This window comes from Sebastes umbrosus, chromosome 24 (assembly GCF_015220745.1).
Source record: "Sebastes umbrosus isolate fSebUmb1 chromosome 24, fSebUmb1.pri, whole genome shotgun sequence".
Taxonomy (NCBI): Eukaryota; Metazoa; Chordata; class Actinopteri; order Perciformes; family Sebastidae; genus Sebastes; species Sebastes umbrosus.
Window position 1 is genome coordinate 8,454,751 of NC_051292.1, and position 21,788 is coordinate 8,476,538.

Consider the following 21,788-nt stretch of genomic DNA (forward strand, 5'->3'; position numbering starts at 1 on the left):
ACTGTGCAGCGCTGCCGCTCATTACCTCGCTGCTGGGACTTAATCAGAGTCCTGGCTGACAGAGAGCCACATCGCTCCGGGCAGGGATGTCCTCACTATCCAGCATAAAAAAGTTGCTCATGGCTGTGATGTGTCTGTGATGCCTCACCACAGGAACTATAAAAGAAGAGGGGTCGCTTTACATGGAAATGAGTCGGGGAAAACACAACTGGAGATTTGAGATTAACAGCAAACCAGCCAGAGAATTGTTTAGAGCCTGCTGTTGAGAGATGGTGTTTGGAAGGGTACTTTTTTTTTCACTTGGCAGCAAGCATTCACATGATGCAGAAGACATGTCAGATAGGGGCTGCCAGATTGTAAAAAAATATGTAATTGCGATTATTTTTGACTGATATTGCAATTGAGGGAATGATAATTTTTGCATCATTATTCTCATTTTAATTGAAAAACATATTAAAATTATTATGGTGAGATTTTTCTTTTTTGTGGAGATCTGTACCAAACAAAGATGTTTTGTTAATCCTGTAGAATATGATGTGTAGGCCAGGACATCTCTGCAGCACCACAATATTTAATTTAAAATGGTATTTTGTAGGGATGCACCGATCCGACTTTTTCTGTCTGGATACCGATAGCGATACCTGGGCATCAGGCCTGACTTAAACATTGTTTTCCTAACTTTGCTAAACAAAATGTAACAAATAAATACATAGATATAAATTTTCAGAATTTTTATTTATTATTAGAATAATAAATCCTGCACCAGCAACTTGGTAAAAACACCTTCAAAATTAACAGGAATTACAATTCAAGTGTAAAGCTTTTAGTGCAGCAACAAATTGGTCAAAACTTAAACCGGAATTAAATTTCAGTATATAATGTACATAGTATATTTACAGAGAAGTGGATTGAATATATCGGGCCCATTGTCACCGATATCCGATCCAGCTATTTGAGTCATTTTTGCGGCTCATGAAAACCAATTGTACACATATTCTGTATTTCAAATGGGATTTCACTACTGCTTGTAAATGAGGTTGATCATACAGATTGCTTGATATGTTTGAACAGAACACTTCCAGCAGGTTGCTCCGATTCAGGCGGCAGGCCAAAGCTTCAGGCTGTATGCTAATGTGTGGATGGGAAAAATACACTTCAAGTGCTCGTTCAGCAGTAAAGTCTTATGTTGGGAACGAGTGGTATCAGCAGATGTCTAAGGCAAGTCCTCCTCTGCTGTATTTTGCCGGCTTGGTGTTGTAAAGGACAATGGAGGTGAGTATAGCGTGGACTTCTATAGGGGAGCTGACACTAATTTGAGTAATCGGGTCAGTTTATCCTGCTGTTATTGTTGTATGAAACTGGATATCGGAGAGGATAGTGAGAGGTGGATTGGAGTAGCTCAGGTCAATGCAGCATGGCAGCTTTGCGGCTTAGGAGTGTGATGCGGAGTGGCATTGTATGAGGTGTCAAACAGGAGAAATGTGATATGTACAAACCACAAAGCATTCTTTGAGAATTAGCGCCTTCCTATACCAACAAGTGGCGGGAGAAAGTGGAGCGGGGTTTATTTTTAGGTGTTTATGAGCATTTTGGAGAAGTTTTGACCCTGCGTTCGCCAGTTCTTGTTTCGTTTGTGCAGGTGCTTTCTGGCGTGGAGATGGTTAACGACACCTAAACCTGCCTGATTTGTATGGCTGGCATGTGATTGCACAATCTTTGTATCTTACTTCCTATTGTAAGACAGTAAACAGCTTATGATATTGTTAAGTGGCTTATTCTTTTCATCTTTCTTCTAGCAGTTCTCACCACAGATAGGCTTACGAAAAGTAATGCACTGTAATTTGTATACATCCCATGAAATCAATTTGTATATAATCCACTTAAACGTGAACCAGGAAGTATAAAGAGCGACAAACGCAGCGTAACGAGGAAGTCAGGAGGACTAACTTTTCGTAAGCTACCATACGAACCGTTGTATGAGGATAGGTTACCACATACAACATACTGATGCTGTTTCCAACCGCACTGAAGTGGTGACTTAAAAGTAGAGTAAAAGAAAACTATTGTTGTGCTTTGACTGCAGCGTTTGCCAAGTTAAACGAAATACTGAATTGGCCAGTTCTTCGAAGTTGCCCCTTTCTCTTCTTCCCCATCCTCCCTCGAGTCCCGTACCTAACACACCTCAATCTCCTCCACCTTCCTCTCGTTCTCCCTGCAGCTTGATTAACCCAATTAAACTCAGCCGCTTTGTTATCTCAGCTGCTCGCTCACTCGAGTCGGACCTCGGTATGGTATCAGCAACACCATTTGTGGCATTCCTTGGCAGACTGCGGCGCAGGTAGCTCCGGTACCCCCCACCTCCGTGGGGGCGCACAGGCAGCCATGTCGGGCTCTGGGAAGAGGCAGAGCTCTTGCGTTCATGTTTGGCATCTCTTCCCTGCGGTGAGTGCTTCCTGGCTCTTGTGAGACGGAATCCCGTGGAGCTTCACGGTTATCCCGGTGCTTTGTGTTTGTGTCTGTGCTCGTTGTAAGCTGCGTGCCACGGCCAGGCTACAAAGCTCTGTGGGTGGGCAGAGCCGGAGAGAGAAAGGACGATATTCTAAACACTTTTCCATGGTAGATTTGGTGTTTTTTGGGGGGGTAGAATTTTTTCTCAGTGAGTCGATAGTGGAGAGATGATAGGAACTAAGGGGATAGAGAGATGGGGAATGACATGCAACAAATGGATGTTGGGGTTCATGGTCGTTGCCTTAACCCTACAGGGCACTCATTGGAGAAGTTTAATAGCACTCAGAGGTGAACTTTGTGGCTAAAGACTCAAGGTAAGGTCAGCACAAATCTACGGATTCTTCCCTGATTTCTGGCTTCGCTTCAGGGCAGTTTTTTTTTATAGTATATCCTATATGACATTGTGATTTAAAAATATCATTATCATTGCAAAATGGCAGAATCTGCGCATCATTTGTCTTCACGAAATATGTGGTTCTAGAGGCTTGGAGACGTAAAAACTACTCGCATGGCTAGTTTATGAACTACTGTAACTGGTAAGCTAACAGCTAGTTAGCCAGGAACGTACTAGCGCTCTATAGTTTTCTTAATGTCAACAAATCCCATGAAAAGACCAAAGCCAACAATGCCTTAGTCCATTGCTCAATATTTTAAAATCTTTAATCTCTAAATTTTTAAAAACCACACAAATATAATTTTTTTTTTTAAAGGGTCCATTATTATTATTATTATTATTTGTATTATTATTTTATTTTTTTTTTTGTAGTTATTTATATCATCTGAATATTAAAATTTTGGTCAAGTATGCATGTTTTAGAGTCAAAATGCTATTTTCCCAAGCCCTTTAAAAAACATTTTCCTTCGTGACCTGACGTAGGTTTCTGCATGATGACGTTGCTACATGTACAGTATACTGTATATACATCCTTATAGACAGTGTATTTACGTTACATACAGTAAACTTAGATGGTGGTCGGCATGCTCCCAGTTTGGAGAAGCTGCACGGAAGCTAAGTGATTTACTGCTGTGGACGCTACGTTAGTTCGGATCCGAAAGTCACACAATAACACAAAACTAACTAACCGAACAATGCATCGGTAGACCAGCAACTCCTGTGTGCTGTGAGGTAAAATTACTGTTTTTGTGAATGGAGGCTGTTCTGGTGGTGTTTGAAGACTGTGATATAATTGCATCAATTCTACGTCGGAAAGGGCTGTCTGATGGCGATCCGATCACTGAGGACGCATCTCAATACTAGGTCTGAACAGGGCCTCTGAGGGATTGAGTTAAAATAAACTACATGGTAATGAAGGAACATGTCAGCCAGTGCAACAGCGTGACTCATTGATGTGTTTTTTAATAGTTTTTGGGCAACAATGGAGCTCTGTGGCACGTAGGAAGAAGATATTTGATCCTCTTTAGACACACTGTCAGGTTGTTGTGTTCTACTGTTGATCGGTTGGTTGGACGGACAGGTTTTGTCTTACCTTCCCCACATGCACACACACATTAATACACTTGCATTGGCAGGCGACACCACAGTGCTCACTGGGTCAGAAGCGATGCACGGAGAGTGGCGCTGAGGCAAGAGGCGAGCAGAGAATGAGAGAGGATGCCTTCAGGGGAAGACGGATGAAAGGGAGGGAGGAAGAGAGAGAGGAGGAGGAGGAGGTGGATGGGAGGAACGCATCTTTTGGAGTATAGCGATAGCAATTGTTGTTGTTTACTCTCCTCTCTGGACTCAGATGTTTATTTACTTTATTCCTCCCCTCCTCTCCTTCTCCATCTATCCATCCATCCATCCTTTTATCCCCCCCCCTCCATCTTCCCTCCTGCTGTCAGGACATCCCATGTGATCATCTCATCACTCTTCCTCCTCTCTCCACGCTGCCTCGCTCTCTGCCTTTCTCCATAAAGCCCCTTACATTATGTGGCAAGCGAGTGCACAGTCCCATACTATAGCTCCTGAGGCATGATGGGAGAGATTTCTATATAAAGACGGATAAAGCGGGGCTGGGCTGCAGATCAGGAGAGAGGTCAAACACACACACACACACACACACATACTCTGGGATGGAAAGCAGTGGCTGAGTACAGAGACGATTTAAGCGAGCCGGACGGAGGTAAAGTGAGGATTTCGGGATGCAGTCGCCAACGATGATGGAGGTGGGGGATGAAGTGTTTCAGGTGCTTGAGGTCTGCCAGACTATAGAGGAGATAAAGGAGGTGATTGTAACCACCATAGAAGAAGACTCTAGTACTAATACACCTCCAGTGGCCAGCTCTGGACCAGGGACTAAACCAAGCCAGGTAAGACAGTGATGTCCAGCATGCCTTTGTTATTCAAGTGAGGATGTCTAGTTTTAATGCTCTCTGTTGCTGGGTGTCCACTTCTTAAACAGGTTGTGTGACCCAGGATGCAGGCCTTAAACTCTGCTTTATATTACAGCTGTACTGTACAGAATATAGTATATGTGCGTGTTACATGTTGGAGCTTGTGAGTTTTCACCAAGCACAATACTACAGTATTGCTTGTGCTTGTTTGTGCTGTAACACACTAAATCTGAACGAACTTACATCTGAAATCTCTTATTCTTCCTTTAATTTTTTTGTTTTTAAATACAGGGACAATACATGTAGGTACTGTTACACTTAATTAAAATGCAACCGATGCAATGTATATAGGACTTCTAGCCATAGCTAATTTGCAGACCTTGTCCCTGGTTAGGCTTTTAAGAACAAAATAAATACATACAACATCATACATAAAGAATGTGGACGCATTTTACGCTTTTCGCATGTTATTTGTACGCCACACAACAAAATTACGGTAACTTCAACAGTTAGGTTTAGGCAACAAAGCCACTTAGTTAGGTTTATGAAAATCGTCATGGTTAGGGTTAGAAGAAGTACATAAACTAAGTACAATACGTACGGAAACAACGTAACAGAAGTACGGAAAACACATGACAAACGTCACTAAAAAAACACATCACTAAAAAAACACGTCACTAACGTAACTAAAAAACGTAACAAACATCACTAACATGTGACAAACACTTAACGTGACACCCACCAAGCGGTCTTTCTCGCTTTTTATCCTACGTCACTAGTTCTGAGCATAGCATATTTGGTCAGTACAGACTACATGGCGTACAAATGACACACCAAAAGCAAGAAAGGCGTTCTTATTGCACGTTAAATGCCTTGCGCATTATCGTGTCATTCATTCGCCTTTCCATGAATCTTCACTGTCTGCACTCGTCACTGTGATACTAACTTCTCCTTATTATATGATTTCTCTGATGTACCTGCAGCAGAGTTTCTTCCCTGTTCCAGTTTTCTTTTTGTCTCCTTTTAAGCCAATTTACTATTATTTTATCCATATTTAAATGTTATAAGTATGTTAGTGTGTTGTTAATTGCCACGGGAGATTAGAGCTGCAAGGATTAGTTGATTACTTAAGTACTAGTCGATGACGTCACCTTGTGCTCTAGGATCTGATGGCATTTTTCAAACGTTAGAACTGCCCTTAATAAGTGCTCCTACACTTCAAGTCAAGTGTCTTATTCTTCACACTCTTGAAGTGGCTCTTTAGATCTCTTACAAGTGTAATTCTACAAGGTTAGCCCAGGTTTCTGCATCAGCTCTCTGTCTAATTCTACATAATCGTTACAGCACAATCTGGGTTTTGCTAAATTAGAAGTTCTCTATTCCCCTCATGGTTACTTGACATTTCTGTGAATAATCCATCTCATCCATACTGCAATTTGCCTCTTTATCAAGTGCTGCTCAGCTGTCAGCCTCCCATTGTCTCACCGTCACTCCTCTATTCTGCGCATTAGTCGAGGAAACTTTTTGAAGTGCTTCCCTTTCCTTGTCCTGACAAGTTCTTGGCAGCCTCGCACGCTGTCCACCGTTTGAACAAAGGTGCTTTTAAATGGCTGTGCAGGAGCTCTATGGGAAATGCATGTTGCTATATTTTACTCACACACACCTTGCCTCCCAGGAGTGAGTAGAGTGCACTTGTTCCCGCACTGAGCGAGGGGCTTTGTTTGCAGACCACTTATGGCTGAACAACAGAAAACAGGCTTTTAGTGGACATTTGATTTGCTGTGAGAGACAATAGCTGTTATTTATACTCTGGTGGAGGAAGAATGCAGAAAATACACTACTGAAAGCTTTGTAAATGCACACTGGTTGACATGGCATGTTAGTGTAAGTAGCCAGTGGGCTATATATACCTGCTCAACGCATCATCATGCAACGGTTCGTATCTTACAAAAAAGTGATTCCTTCTTTTTCATTCATTTTCCTATCAATGTCCAGCAACACGTGTCAAGTTCTGCTCATTACATGCATACAGTCTTTTCAAAATAAATACCTTCCTTAGGTTTAATCAAAAAAAGTACTTGGTTAAGTTTAGGCAACAAAAGTACTTAGTTAAGTTTAGGCAACAAAACTACTAAGTTAGGTTTCGGCAACAAAACTGGTTCACAATTAAGTGATACTGATACTGGTATCATATGAAGCTAGAAAAAGGAATCCACTGGTACCAACCATGTCATACTAGCTTGTTGCAAAGGAGGCTAAATAACGCTCCAAACTTGTGCTAGGGCAAAAACAGCTGGAACTGTCATACAATTTATCAAAACCACCCTAAAGGCCTTTTAAGCGAGGGTCCATACCATCAGGAAATCCCTCCAATCCCATCAAGCAGTCCTGTAATGCAATATGATGCATCCAAACAAGTGCCTGTGTGCAGTTCAAATGTCGTGCAGGGTGTGTTCAAAGCTCAGCAACTACTGTATCATATTGCAGCACTTTAGTGTCCAGCCTTGCCAACCTTTCATCAAAGAAATACCTTGATGGCACATTCTGCCTCTTATCAAACCGCCATGCTTTTGTAACCACTCTGCTCAACTGTCTTTAATGATGCCGTATCTTTCCCTCGGTGGGTGTGATGGAGAAAGTGAGTTGGCTGCACATGTTGCTGTTATGGATGCTTGCCGTAGTGCTAGATTACAGCTCTTTTTAGATGCAGTATTTCTTCTCTGCTTTGGTTTCCTGGCTATATGCTCTCTTTAGTTTTGTAGGTGGCTGTACAAATTGCCGGCGTTTTCCTTTGAGGCAGTGCCAAAAGTTATCGCAAAGTTTTAAGATAGTGTGCTAGTGCTTACTGTGCTTCATACACGGAGACCTATTAAAGGAATAGTTTGACATTCTGGACTTTAACACCAGTGACTCATGACTTTACTTGGTCTTGAGCCTTTTGACTTGAAAATACTTGATAACCTGACTCAGGACTTGTCAGTCTTGACTTGGGACTTGACTTGGGACTTGTCAGTCTTGACTTGGGACTTGGAATTTGAGTGCAAAGACTTCAATTACTTGGTCCCACCTCTGCTAATTAGAACGTTGAAGTCAAGAGAGTTAATTAGTGAGCTTTAGAGGTGCTGGTTTTCTTTAGATTTACATCGTCTTTAACTCTTTTCATTTTTATCTGCCTCTTCTCTCCTCTCCTCTCCTCTCCTCTCCTCTCCTCTCCTCGAGTGGTATGTGAGAACACATCATATCGGATGTTTCTGTTCATTCATTCATCTGTTTAACGTCCACCGGAACGCCTCAGCTCCTCCCAGAGCAGAGCAATAGCTTGTAAAACCTTGTCTGGGTTGAATAAATCACTGCTGACGGAGGACAAGAGTAGACCTGACAGGTGTTTTAAGTTTCATATATTCATGACGCATATGTAGTTGTGAGCGGAGGATTTCACACGTTGGTTGTGTGCACTAATCCTCTCTGGCCCTTGAACTGCCACTGGCCTTACTTTCAACCCCTCTGTGGATCAATCCCTCTGCTTTAATTGGTCGTTGTGTTATCGAACATTTCAGGTCGCCCCTTTCCTCTTTGTTCTCTCTCTCTTCTCGGTTTCACCTACTTTCACATGATGAATGGGACTGGGCCTCCTGCGAGGCTGCTGGTACTGAACCAGATCAGCCTGTGGTGGTTGCTTAATCCCGTGAGGAAATGTGGGTCACTAATGTCTATTTTTAGCCGTGCAGGCTGAGGGAAAGCCCAGGTAGAGTAGTAAGGATATGGTTGATACCTTGAAGATGAGCATAGTAAACATAAAATACAGCTGAATATCCAAGTCAGCCAAAAAACTGTAAGATGTATCCTCTGCACTCATATTTTTGGGATGCAATTTTCACTGTTGGAAACATAGCTAGTGGCTAGCAGGCTGCCACATCACTTCATTTTACCCTGATGTGTTGTTTGTAAGTCCTTGTTGTGTAAAAAAATGGTGCTAGACTTCTTAAAAGAGTCCTTAAGCAGTGTGTGATTCAGAGGTCTGAAAGAAGCGCTATGAGACATGAGTATTGATGAGTGGAGGCATGAGAAACGGTGACTCATGTCTCCCCCGGGTGCTGTCGAGGTACACTGTAGTCACAGAGACACTCTACCTTACAGCTAATGCCTATTGATTTCCTTTCTCTCTCACACACACACACACACACACACACACAGAGCATGCTCGTCTTCACAAGCTAGACGTTAGTCAGACAAGATTAAGACACTGTCAACAGTCAAGACGCACTGTTCTCAGCACCACGTGGATCACTTGTGCCATAATTACTCATTCAGAAAATAAAGATAAATTATATATTTAACAAGTTAAATCAGGAGACATTAAAACATTACTGTCTGTAAAAGGGCTTCCCACATTGTTTCAACATGATGTCTCCGTTGCTGCCGGGTAACTGCTGTGGTATGCTAGTTGTCATCCCCGATGATTTGTGAACCTCGGTGTAACCGCGGCTTGTGGCTCGGCTTTATGTGGCGCACTTATCTCTGCTAACACAAAAAGAAAATAATGAGCTTTTTGCTTACTTTTGTCCTCCGTAGGGGATAATTGCTTCATGTGAGTAAAAGGCCTGTTGCGTAAGTCTCCGTGGAGAGGCGGAGGGCCCTCTTCAGTCCGCCTCGCTCATTATTAATGAAGTGGCTTTCACTGTTCTGTCTCAAAAGCAATCTCCACTCCAATTGACTGGACTGAGATCTGCATTATTTATGTTTGTTTGTTGCATTATGTTGTCGGACGTTTGTACTATTCTGTCAGGTACAATTAATCTCCAACTCTCAAGTTAAAGACATAAACTTGATAATTAGGGGTTGGGCGATATTGAAATTTCCTTACTGACGATATTGCTTTAAGAAAGAAGACGATATTATCGTCCAAAAAAGCTGAAGAGAGACGCACGTAGATATAATTACCTATGGACTGGAGACACATATATTGCAATACATAAGTGGCCAGAATGTAGACAGTTAGCCTATTTTACACAATGACATGCTGAGATCAATAAATCAGATCAATCAGCTGGTGAGTAGTAACTGGGTAAGGAGTGCTATCACTACAGAAAATAACCAATCAATATAGGTCAAACTTCAGGGAATTCTATTCTGATTGAATTTTGTTTTTAGTTCAACTTTAATCTTATATATTCCTGAATGTCTACTTTTAGGTTTATTTTCTTGCATGAATAAATGAGATGTAGACACTTTGGCCCTCTAGCGAACCTAAATGTCAGCTTACACCCTGCAGAGTCGCATTGACATCTTCACTCTTTGACCTTTTGAACCCGGGTCATGCATTCCAGCGGGTGGTTTACAGCTCATGGGATCGGTCACTCGGGATGTTTGGGTCTCCCTACAGCAGTGCAGACAGTGAGACGAGTATATAGAACTGCAATGTCATGATATAAGTAGGTGCTGGGAATCTGGTGTTTTGAATTTATTTTATTCATTCATTTATTTTTATTTATTATCATTATTATTCATTTTAATTTATATTTTTTGTATTTTCATTTGTTTATATTTCTTATTTATTTAAATATATATATAATTAAAATTAATTAATTTAATGTTTCATTTTTTATGTATTTTATTTTAATTTTTTATAGTTTTTATATTTTATATTATTTTTATTATCTTTTTTTCTCGTCAAGTAACAATTTAACGTGTTTAAGGCTCATCAATTTGTTTTTCCCTGGTTTTCGTTACTTGGATTCTTTTAAAATCTGCTTTTCACTTGGATTTGATGTCTCACCAGCTTTATCCTGTAATAATGGCTAAAAGATGTGGGAAAGAAAATAGTGTAACAGCCATGGATTTTTCTTCCCATCCTTTCTACGTGTTTATGCAGTATTGATATTCTGTATAGTAGTGAAAATTCTATTATTAGTATATGAGTAAACTGAGTAGCTTTTTAGCTTCAAAGACAACCTGAGCATTGTGCCTCGGTCCTCCTATTGTTCTGCTTCATCTGGCTCTCTGCTGTTTGAACCCCTGAGGCCAGAGGGATGTTCTCTGTCCCAGTGCACCATCCTCCTCCTCCTCCTCCTCCTCCTCCTCCCAACCGCCTCAGTCTAAAGTGATCATAAGCTCCTCTATGCTCATTGATATGGGATTAATTTACAGTGCTATCGCATTCTGGCTATTGAATGCTCTTGTAGCTGATGTCAGTTCATTATCGGCCCTCTTTTCAGCGGCAGTGGCAGCTCTCGCTTGTTATTACTGCTGTGTAAAGAGTTCTTATCTTCCTCGTTCTAGCGGCTCTGCTCCGACGCCACTGACCTCCATTATCTGCGGATGCAGTCAGACCCAGGCGTCAGCGTATAGCCCAGTTGGCAGCTCGCTCTGTTTACTTTTTCCACTTCCTATCTTCTATTCCTTTCTCTTTTCTCACATGCTTGGAAATAACCTCCCATGCCTTTTTGTTAAGCTGACGTCAAAGGCAAAAAAAATAATGCAATTCCACTGGAAGAGCCTCAGCTGGAGGAAAATGTTACCCAGTCTAAAGCAGTGCAGTGAGACTGTATTCCAGGAGCACAGCTTGGATAGATCTCTCCTAATATTTTCAATCCTCTGTTGCCGTCTCTCACATTTTCCCCTTGAGCAATGTAGCTAAACCCCACTCTACCATTGTGGTTTTGTTATTGTGCATTAGCTAGACCTGCTGAAGTCATCTCAATTCCCTTCATTCTTCCTTCCACTGAGGATGCAAGGAAAGACCTTTTTTTGTAAAGTCCTCTGAAGGATCATCAGTTTCTTATGACGTCGGTGCGAATGGATCAGTGGATCTGACATGACAAACAGAATGTGAAATATTAGTGAACTGGCAGCAACACTTTTTTGAAAATGTATTAAAGGGAACCTATTAGGCTTTTGTGCTTTTTCTCTTTCCTCTAGTGTGTTATATCGTTTTTTGTGCATGTAAGAGGTCTGCGAAGTTACAAAGCCCAAAGTCCACGTCATAGGGAGTTACTCCCCCCCACAGAAACACTGCTCCTGAACTGCCTGAAAAGCCTAGTTTGAAGTCCGGCCTTTTCTTCCGTAACGTGGTGATGTCACCAAGTAACAGTTAGGGTTTTTTTTAAGTGGGGTTGTATGTATACTCCCATGTTGTGCACGGTAAAATTACTGTTTTTGTGAATGGAGTCTTGTGGCTTTGAAGAGAGTGATATAACGACTTCACTTCCCCGACAGAAAGGGCTGTCTGACGACAAGTAGACTGTACATGTAGCGGCGTCATCATGCAGAAACCTACGTCACGTCGAAAAAAGGTTTTTAGAAGGGCTTGGGAACATAGCATTTTGACACTAAAACATACATACTTATATGAATTTGAATACATAAGGAAAACCACTGTGAAGCTGCAGAATGATATAAAAGAAAAAAAAATGATGACCCGCCCTTTAAATCTTTTTTTGTTTCCCCTAGGATGACAACTGGGGCGAGACCACCACGGCCGTCACGGGCACGTCGGAGCACAGCCTCTCCCAGGAGGACATCGTCCGCATCACTAAGGACCTGGAGGACAGCGTGGGGCTGGACTGCCGCCGCTACTTCACCCTGACGCTGGCCGTGATCCTGGGTCTGCTGGTGTTCCTGACGCCGCTCGCCTTCCTGGTGCTGCCCCACCTCCTCTGGCCCGAGAGGCTGCAGAGCTGCGGCACGGCCTGCGAGGGCCTTTTCATCTCCGTGGCCTTCAAGCTGCTCATACTGCTGCTGGCCGTGTGGGCGCTGTTCTTCAGGCCGCCGCGGGCTGGCCTCCCGCGGGTCTTCGTTTTCCGGGCGCTGCTCGCCGTGCTGGTGTTGCTCTTCGTGATCTCCTATTGGCTGTTCTACGGAGTGAGAATACTCGACACACAGGTGAGTTAACAGAAGGGAACGCTGGCGGGAAATATAATAACTATCACTGCTTGTAAGTGCACACTCTAATTAAAATATACATGGAAATCAGACACACAGAACTAGATATTTCCAATAACAGTGGCAGAGGTCTCATATATTGCAGGCACATTCATTTTTAATGCCTTTAGGAGCTTAACTAAATCACAAACATCCAAAACTGATATTTGGTTTCCCCAGTGCTTGCTGTGTGTTTACTGTGTGAGATATGATTTAAACTCCCTGTTGGTCCCTCATTCAGAATGCATGTAGGAAAACACTAAAAAGCTTCCAATCCTTTGAAATGTATCTAAATATTCATATGCTCTACATCTTGTCTTACATGTGTATGATCTCCTTTTTTTTTTACCCCTGCAGGAGTATTTTGTTTGGAAATGTTTTTGCACATGTTTACAGCATTTGCATGTCGTCTCTATACTGTGTTTAATGTGTCTATATTCAATTAAGAGGTACAAATTACCACTTCCTTGTTCCCAGGACGAGAACTACCAGGGCATCGTGCAGTACGCCGTGTCGCTGGTGGACGCCCTGCTCTTCATCCACTACCTGGCCATCGTCCTGCTGGAGCTGCGGCAGCTCCAGCCGTGCTTCTCCGTGTGCGTCACGCGCTCCACAGACGGCGAGATGAGGCACTACAACCTGGGACAGCTCAGGTGAGAAGCACAGAGTTTCAACTTCTAGGTGTTTGATGTCGCACCCTCATGTTCGTTTTTTTTCTCGGTTAAACAGGTCATAATTCTCTCTCTAATATCTATACTAAAACATCTCCTTCAAACTGGATTTATTCAAATTTCTTGCCAAAAACTACATTTTACAAGATTACATTTGAACACATCATGATAACTGATAAAATAATCTGTGTAAATAGTGTAAAATGTTGCTCTATCAGTTGGAGGAGAGTTCTCTGCTGTCATACACTTCCACTTTGTAATTCAGGCTGATAAGACATGCAGGTGCAAATTCGTCTGTCTGCTGACAATAGAGTAGTCGACAACATTGTGAGACTTAATGCGGCATTAATGGACGCTGTTAGCATTGAGAGCACGGTAGCAGAATACCCAGGTGACCTCTGTGCACGTAGAGATTAAAGACAGAAGGAGGAAGAGGACACAAGGTAGAGAGAGCTGCAGTAGGTTGATGGGAGCGACGGGGGATAGACGAGGAGAACGTGGGGGGATGAAAGGGAGGGAAAAGAGGACGACGTGTGGGCGAGATGAAGGCAGAGCGAGGGGGAAGATAGAAACTGGGACACCTCAAGTGAGAGAGACGGGAAAAGGAAGAGAGAAGACACTGGTTACATATTAGGAAATGGTGGGAGGAAAAGTGAGGGATGAGCCTGAAGGAGAGGATCGAGTAGAAAGGGAGATGGAAGAAGAACTGCAGAGACAAGAAGTGGCTGATAGGTAGTGGAAAAATGGTGCCAGGAGAAAAGAGGAGAGGGTGGGGAAGACTTGAGAGAGGAAACTCCTCAGAACAGAGCAGCAGACAGAGGGCGGAGTACAGAGGGAGACCCAGGAGACTGAGAACGCCACGGGAGGCAGCGAGAGACGGAATAGAGAACGAGGGATTAATACTTAATGGGAGGGGGGTGTTGGAAGAATCCTAAAATGTATGTGGGAATGAAAGAAGGGAGCAGTGTGTGTGTGTTTGTGGGAAAGAAAAGCTCAGACCAGACCAACCAAGTTTTAATGACCTTGCCGTCTCTGAGGAAAAACAGGAAGATCCCATTTTTAGCCAAACACGTCAGCTCTCCTGTTGCTCCCTGGTATCAATACTCAGCCCCCAGTCTCACATACAGGCAGCTAATAAAACCTGATGGATTTATAGATGGGCCTCTTTTACGGCAGGGCGGATGATCCTATATCTGCTCTTACACTAAGGACTGTATCTCTCTGTAGTTTTGCGAGTGGACTGGTTCACACTTTATGAGCCCTGCAGCCACTAGTTGTGGGGAAAAAATCGATGCGTATCGCTATTTTTTTTACGATTTTGAAATACATTTTTTAATGCCAGAATGGCAAAAAGAGTAGCGTGATGTCACATCCGTTCCGTATCCGTCAACCGAAACAAACCGCAGCGAGCCGAAACGACTAAGTAGAAAACGACGGAGGTAAAACACTACACATAAAGTAAAGTATGGAAACACTTTGGGTTTTTACACACTGCCAGGAAAAGCAGGGCTACAGTACATTTTTAAACATTTTTAGTGTATTAATTTAGATATTCTCCCAAAGTAAAAGTCCCTAGAAGTGTATGATTCAACTTTTTCCCATGGTCTAGTGTTAAAAAAGTTTAAAAAATAGCAATAAATCGTAATATCGAATCGCCTATCACCTATATATGGAATTGGCACCCATGTATCGTGATAGTATCGAATCGGGACATAGGCGTATAGTCCCAGCCCAAGCACCCACAGTGTTTAAGTGCAGGTATCAGTCTAGCTCTACCTGGCAAGACCATCAGCGAGAATATTGGCTACATCGATATAGTTATTCTTAATGTATATCAACGGGTCAGATTCCTCGCGTTCACCAGAAACTCACAGTTTAACCTACACTAGATGACGGGGAACTGAAGCTGTTGTATCAATTTATGCTCTCGCCAAAGCCATCAGACTCCATTGAAAAAAAACTGTAATTTTGCCTTGCAGAACACAGACGTTACTGGTCTGGTTTGTTTGTTCTATTGTGTGACTTTGGTGAATCCAAACTAACCAAAGTCACACAATAACACAAACAAACTAACCGTTTGAGGCAGCGGTAGAGCAGCAACCCCCGTGTTCTACGAGGTAAAATTACTGTTTTTTCCAATGGTGTGCGTGTGTGCTTGAGTGTGTGAGATGGTATGAGATGGTGTGGTTGGTTAGCTGGCTGCCTTGGGGGTGTTGTCCTTTGTAAGCTGTCCCATTCATGGTGCTTGGCCGGCAGCAGGCCCGGCCTCGCTCTGTTGTCCGTCTGTGACTGTAAACACACTGCTAATTAGTGCTCCCTGAAGACTGGAGCGCAGCATCTGGTCAGCCAGACACACATGCATGGACACGCATGTGTGTGTGTGTGTGTGTGTATGTGTGTGTGTGTGTGGGTAATTGCACCATATACATGCAAATGATTCATGCACATGTAGCCACAAACATGAACAATGCATCATACGGAGAAATCCCATGTGTCTCCTCTGCTGCTGCTCACATTCCTGTTTGTTTGGCGTCCATTTTTTCCTTATCATAATGGGGACCCAGCCTTGGCCCTGGGGGGGCCCCGGGGCCCTGAAGGCTTGTCTCTGTCTGCCTGGCCTTTGATGCCAATCTGAAGGGCGGAGGAAGCCCTTTTTTCCCCTTGTCAGACCAAACGACTATGAACGCATTCCTTACAGCCAGAGGGTGGGGGTTAAACCCATTCCCTGCTGGGGACGTCCCAGTTTACATTCTCTAACTGGTCAGTCCGGTGCAGCAACATTACAGATGGTCAGCCTCGGTGTAAACTGGTTTACAAAGTGGTCTGCAGTTTATTTCCCTGTAAGATGCTGGTCCGGAGGCCAGTGGAGCTGCTCGCTTGAATGCTTTTGTGTCCTGTTTGCTCGGCTTAATAATTGATCGGAGTTGGGAAGAGGCAGGAACTCTGACTCAGCACTTACGCAAGTGGCCACCGAACAATGGTCTTGTCTGTCTGAATGCTTAATGCAAGAGAGGTCTCTGGAGTTAACCATGGGAGTTGATATCACTGCCCCTTTGGCTCACCCTCTGATGGTCTGTCTGATGAATGACGCACTGCTGAAATCATCTGTTTTCATCTGGCACATCATTCACTTCTAATAAAACAGTAAACAAAAAACTGGTAAAATGCTACACTATGCTTGTTGTCTCTTATGATAATGAACTGGCAAGTAAATCAACAAAAGCAAAATTGCAAGAATCATATCACTGTTTTATCAAAATATAATGAGTGTTAAAGTGATAGTTTGGGTGTTTTGAAGTGGGGTTGAATGAGGTACTTATCCATAGTCAGGGTATTACCTACAGTAAAAGACAGGAGTATCGGCACAGGAGCAAAGCAATGTACTGCTGTGGACAGTTGTTGTTGACAGTTGTAAAATTTACCATCTTGACTTAATTAAATTGTTAATTATTTAACTGTTTTCTCTCTTCGAAAGGGGGATTGCATTTGGCCTTGTTTTCACCATTTTCCCTGTCAGTGTTTCTTCCGATGCAGTGAAATTCTATAGATGAACATGAACAGACAGCCCCCCTATCCTCTCTTCACAAGTCGTGTATTTTTAGTCTGTAAACCAACCTAAACATCTGTGTTGTAACTCTATTAGCCTGTCATGATGGTACTGTCAGCTCTCGTACACGTGACCGTCACCAGATGGCAAAGCAGTGAGAAAGAATGACGTTTTAATGCTGACTACATGCCTGGGTGGTCTGTATCTGTCTGTGGTGTTTCAAATGAGCCATCATATAATGTCTGCTCTGTGGAAGGAATGGAAGTTCCGAGAAGTCAGAAAGTATCTAGAGATGCTCTGAGGTCATCACACCGTGATCAACCTTTGGGATAATAATCGGAAGCGCATGCTGCAGGCTAGCACGTGCTGCTGTTCATGTATATTGAGTTAGCTCTCCCCAAGGCCTGACGCAGGACAAAGTGAGGGCTATGAATACATCCACACAGACACACACACAGTTTGAATGAAAACGGCCAAGTGTTAAGCAGTAAATCGTGTTGTGGGTCAGTTAACAGCTGTCAACATCTGCTGTCGTCCTGTCTGCCAAATGCAGGTCATAGGAACTGTTGCGTCACAACAGAGTGTTAGCAGCTACTAAATGCGAATTTCACATCTATTCGCGTCTTAGCATTTACTTTGTAATCGTGCTGCATGAAAAATCGCTTCGCGTCTGGTGTGAACACACCATAAAGCATGTAAAAACAATAAATCAAAAGCTAGATAAGCTGAGGGGGAACTGCAGAGACGTCTTTACGAGCGACTTGGTTGATTCGTGGTTAATGTATATAAAAAAAAGAAAGATTAGAGCAGCTTTAATATTAAAGTAATAGCCTGTTAATGAGTTTTCAAGAATGATCATTTGTAATTGTCACTACTATATGTCTTCTTTCAAAAGTCTCTCTTTAACCTCTGATGTACATTAGCTCACTTCCAGGACAACAGAGGCAGTATGTTCTAAAAGAGCCAATGATTTATGTCGTGTAACGTGTGAGAACACCCTGCCTGCTTGTGTACAGTTGGTTTAATAGTGCTATGTTATGAGGGACAAGACCTGGCATGCTCTCTGATCCACATCGTAAAGGATCAGGATGTGGGCTATGGCTGCTGTGCAGTAACACACATCACTCTCTTATTCCCTCCCTTTCATACATGTACATCATAGAAATGGATATGAATGGGAGCAAAATCACATTAATAAGGCAACAACGAAATCTGATTTGCTTTTTACAGTCTGGAGCTCTGAATGGACTGAATGTAGTTCCAGTGAATTGTTGATCATGTTAAGAAAATCTTTTGTAGAGAAGTAGGCTCATTTTCTCATAGACTTCTATACAATCAGACTTCTTTTTGCAACCAGAGAAGTCGCCCCCTGCTGGCTGTTAGAAAGAATGCAAGTTAAAGGCACTTCAGCATTGGTTTCACTTTTCAGACCTGGAGATAGCCCACTGGCTCTGATGTGTTGTTCATTCTGAGTTTCTGGTGTCACAGCGTTAAGGGAATTTCCCCGTAAGGCAATCATTTAAGTATTACTGATAGATCTTTTAGTTCCCAGGTGGCGGTGATTTGTTTCTCATCTCTCTTCCTCCTTCAGTGTCACCTCCTGTCCTTCAACCTCTCTCTCTCTACAGCTTTTCTTTCATGTCTTATCATTTCATTTAATTAATTCACATTTGAGAATGTTTCTCTCCTCCTCGCTACAACTCGGCAGATGATACTTGCTGTCCTGAAGAAATACGAGACGGGGTTTTCAGTCTTAGCAAGTTTTTCAAAGAAAGCCAAAAAGGTCTTTCAGCTAATCCTTCTGTTTATGCCCTCCTGTCTCCTTCACTGTTTTGTATTCAGCAAGACGAGTTGTAGATATGCTGCAGGGATTTCTTAGTATTTGGTGTTACATGTGAAAAGTGTCCTGTGGCTCTCACGTTCTTCTCCTCTCACGCTGGCATAGAGCCACCTGGATTTAAACTAGAACATTTCCCTCGGCTAAAGCTCGTCTTTACTTCTCCTCCTCTCCAGCATTCAGCGGGCGGCTCTGGCCATCGTAGAGCACTACTACTGCGACTTCCCGGTCCACAACCCGGCGCTGCTCTCCGCCTCCAAGTCCCGCGCAGCCAAACACCTGGCCGGCCTCAAGGTCTACAACGTGGATGGTGAGTTCCCAGCAGCCCCCGCTGAGGGTGAGTGGGATGCTCTTTCAACTTCTTCTCAGACAACATATACACTATCATTTTCACTCTGTATATTATCGACTGTAACACAGAAGAGGTTGTTCATTTTTCTTCCATTGATACCTCCAGGCAGCCATTCAGCCATTGTATGTACTTCACAATATGAAAATCACCTTGACACTCCATTAATCTATTTATTGTTTGGTCCATTAAAGGTGCAATGTGTAATACCTAGCCATAGCTTAGCATTTCACCTCTACTACTGGGTCAATACAATCTAAATTTACTGTCATTATTTATCAAAACTAAGCCAACTACTAACTAACCGCAGGGCAAGAATACACAAAGTTCAACCAAACTGCTGAAACTCTGAGTCAAAATAAGGCTGCTATCTTATAATCTTCAGGTGTGGCGTTGTATAGTTTACGTTAGCCATCTGTGTGTTTACTGTGACGCTAACCAGGAGATGTAAGGTCTGTTTACGCTTTTGATTAAATCATTGATGGTGTATATAGATGGATGACGCGTCTCCACTTCCTCCCACTGTACAAAAAGTGAAGCCAAAATATCCCGGATACGGGAGCCGGCCACCAGGGGGCGATCAAGAGGTTTTGGCTTCACTTTTGGGGAGCTGTCATGTCATCTGTCTTTATATACAGCCTATGGATTAAACTGGACTCCCGGCGCTAGAGTTGGTGTATTATCAGAGAAGACCAAGAAAACTGGAAGATTTTCACATTTCAGAAGCTGAAACCACAGATTTATTTTTTTTGGCATTTGCAGCAGCTTGACATTTTTTTCATATTTTTCAAAACTGCAACAATAATTCAACTTTTCTGACAGATCACCATCTAAAGCACATTTCAAGTCTCTGCAAGATTTCCATACTGTACTGGAATGTGCTGAAACAAATGGCTGCCTGGAAGGAAGGAAATAGATGTGTGAACATATCATAATTGGAAAATTGTCGACAGTGATATATATAAGGCTTAGATGATTTGTCGCCAATGGGCTACAACATGCAAGTGTGGTGATTTGATATTCGCCTCAATACTCTCTCGTCTCCTTGTGTGTCTCCTTCCACTGACGCTAACCCTTTAAGATGCCTTTAGAGCTAAACTGAAAGCCTACCTTTTGGACAGTAAGTAAATGCAGCGCTGCTACTCACTAAAGCACCCTCACAGACTGCTGGTGTTCACTTTATAAAAGCTAGCTACTCTCTAGATGTCCCTGAAGCCTCCTTTCACACAGAAGTGATGTCACTGCTTCACTCCTCTTCACTCTTTGCATGCCACAGGTTGATGAAAAAAAAGTTCAAAGTCGTCCGCACAACAGAATGTAACACGAACCCCTCTGTATTAAAGTATTGCTCTCCCTTAAGTGTACTCAAGCTTCACTTAAGTGCACTAACTTGACTCCCTCTTCGTTTTGCTTTTTTCCTCTTGTGCCATTTCTCTCCCTCCTTTCTTCAGCCTCCTCTTAAATGTTAGTGGGAGACGGCGGCGGAGATGGCTGATAAATCAATAGCTATTACGCTGCAGGTCTTGTCATTTCTCTCTCGTGTCTCATCCTCCTTCATTTTCATCCTGCAGCAGCTGCTCAGGGACCTCTCTCTCTCTCTCCCTCTCTCCCTCTCTTATCTGGAGCGTTTACTTCCTACTTCTTTCTTTCTTTCTGCAGCCGCACCAACATTGCAATAAATAAGTCGAACTCAGGGACAGACAATAATCGTTCCTTGATTAAAGAGTGGTGAAGCCCTGAGCGCAAAGCAGCCGTAACACTCAATTACACTGCATCCGAATGGGTTCAGGTGATTTTATTATGGCTGAAAAAGCTATCTGCTCTCCATATTGTTTTCTCAGCTCTAGATGTTGGGAGTTAGAAATGAATCCCGGCGGATAAAAAGTGTTTTTGCAAAGAAATCCTCCAAAGTATGGAAGATTTAAAGTGCCTACCTAAAAAAATAAATCAAACTGTTTAATACAATACACATTGTTATGTTTTCTGCCACAACTAAATTAAAACATGCGAAAGTTATTTCACTTTTTAACTGAATTGTTTTTCCACTCCACAGTAAAATCAAATCCTACCAGTCCTACCACTACTATTCCTGCTCTCTGTTGTATCAACCATTTAATGAGTCATACTCAGTCATGCAGCCTGATGAAAAGTAGGGCGCAAATTATGACACAAAAGAAGACAGACTACTTCTATTTTATGTGGATATGATTTATCGAACATTTCAACCATTGACTTTATTACTTTGTTTTTTTTATTTAGGCATCATAAATCTTCCATACAAAAAGCAGTTAAACAAATTCTAGGCTTACCTGCTCCTGACATGGCAACACATGGCTTTCAGTATAATATGCCTCACCCATAAATCCCATCTAAGTGCAGTAATCCCAAACTCCCTCGTCTCCGTCCATGAATTATTCTGTTCATGCATGATCCCTGCCCCGCGTTAATAATTCAGCTCTGCCTTCTTTTAACCCGCTTTAACATCAGGCGGGGTTCATCAGCAGCCTCGTCTTCTAATTCCAAAAATGTGAACTTTTGAAGTTGCCCGAGACACTTGTTTAATTGGACGTCCCGTTCCTCCTGAAGGCACCGAGTGGAAGAGTAAAGGGAATGTTTGAATAT

The 21,788-nt window shown here is 42.7% G+C and overlaps 1 protein-coding gene across 5 annotated transcripts in view; it reads left to right on the top strand.

Moving 5' to 3' along the window:
* The window catches only part of LOC119483604 (vang-like protein 1), a 78,859-nt gene that overhangs the window by 53,644 nt on the left and 3,427 nt on the right, over positions 1 to 21,788 (top strand). For 3 of the 5 annotated variants that reach the window (XM_037761846.1, XM_037761847.1, XM_037761850.1), the window contains 3 exons: positions 12,292 to 12,723; positions 13,240 to 13,415; positions 18,994 to 19,154. In XM_037761846.1, the coding sequence (XP_037617774.1) occupies positions 12,292 to 12,723; positions 13,240 to 13,415; positions 18,994 to 19,154 (769 nt within the window). Of the gene's footprint in view, positions 1 to 4,547; positions 4,819 to 12,291; positions 12,724 to 13,239; positions 13,416 to 18,993; positions 19,155 to 21,788 lie in introns of those variants that run through there. The other 2 variants (XM_037761849.1, XM_037761848.1) reach the window with 2 other exon arrangements.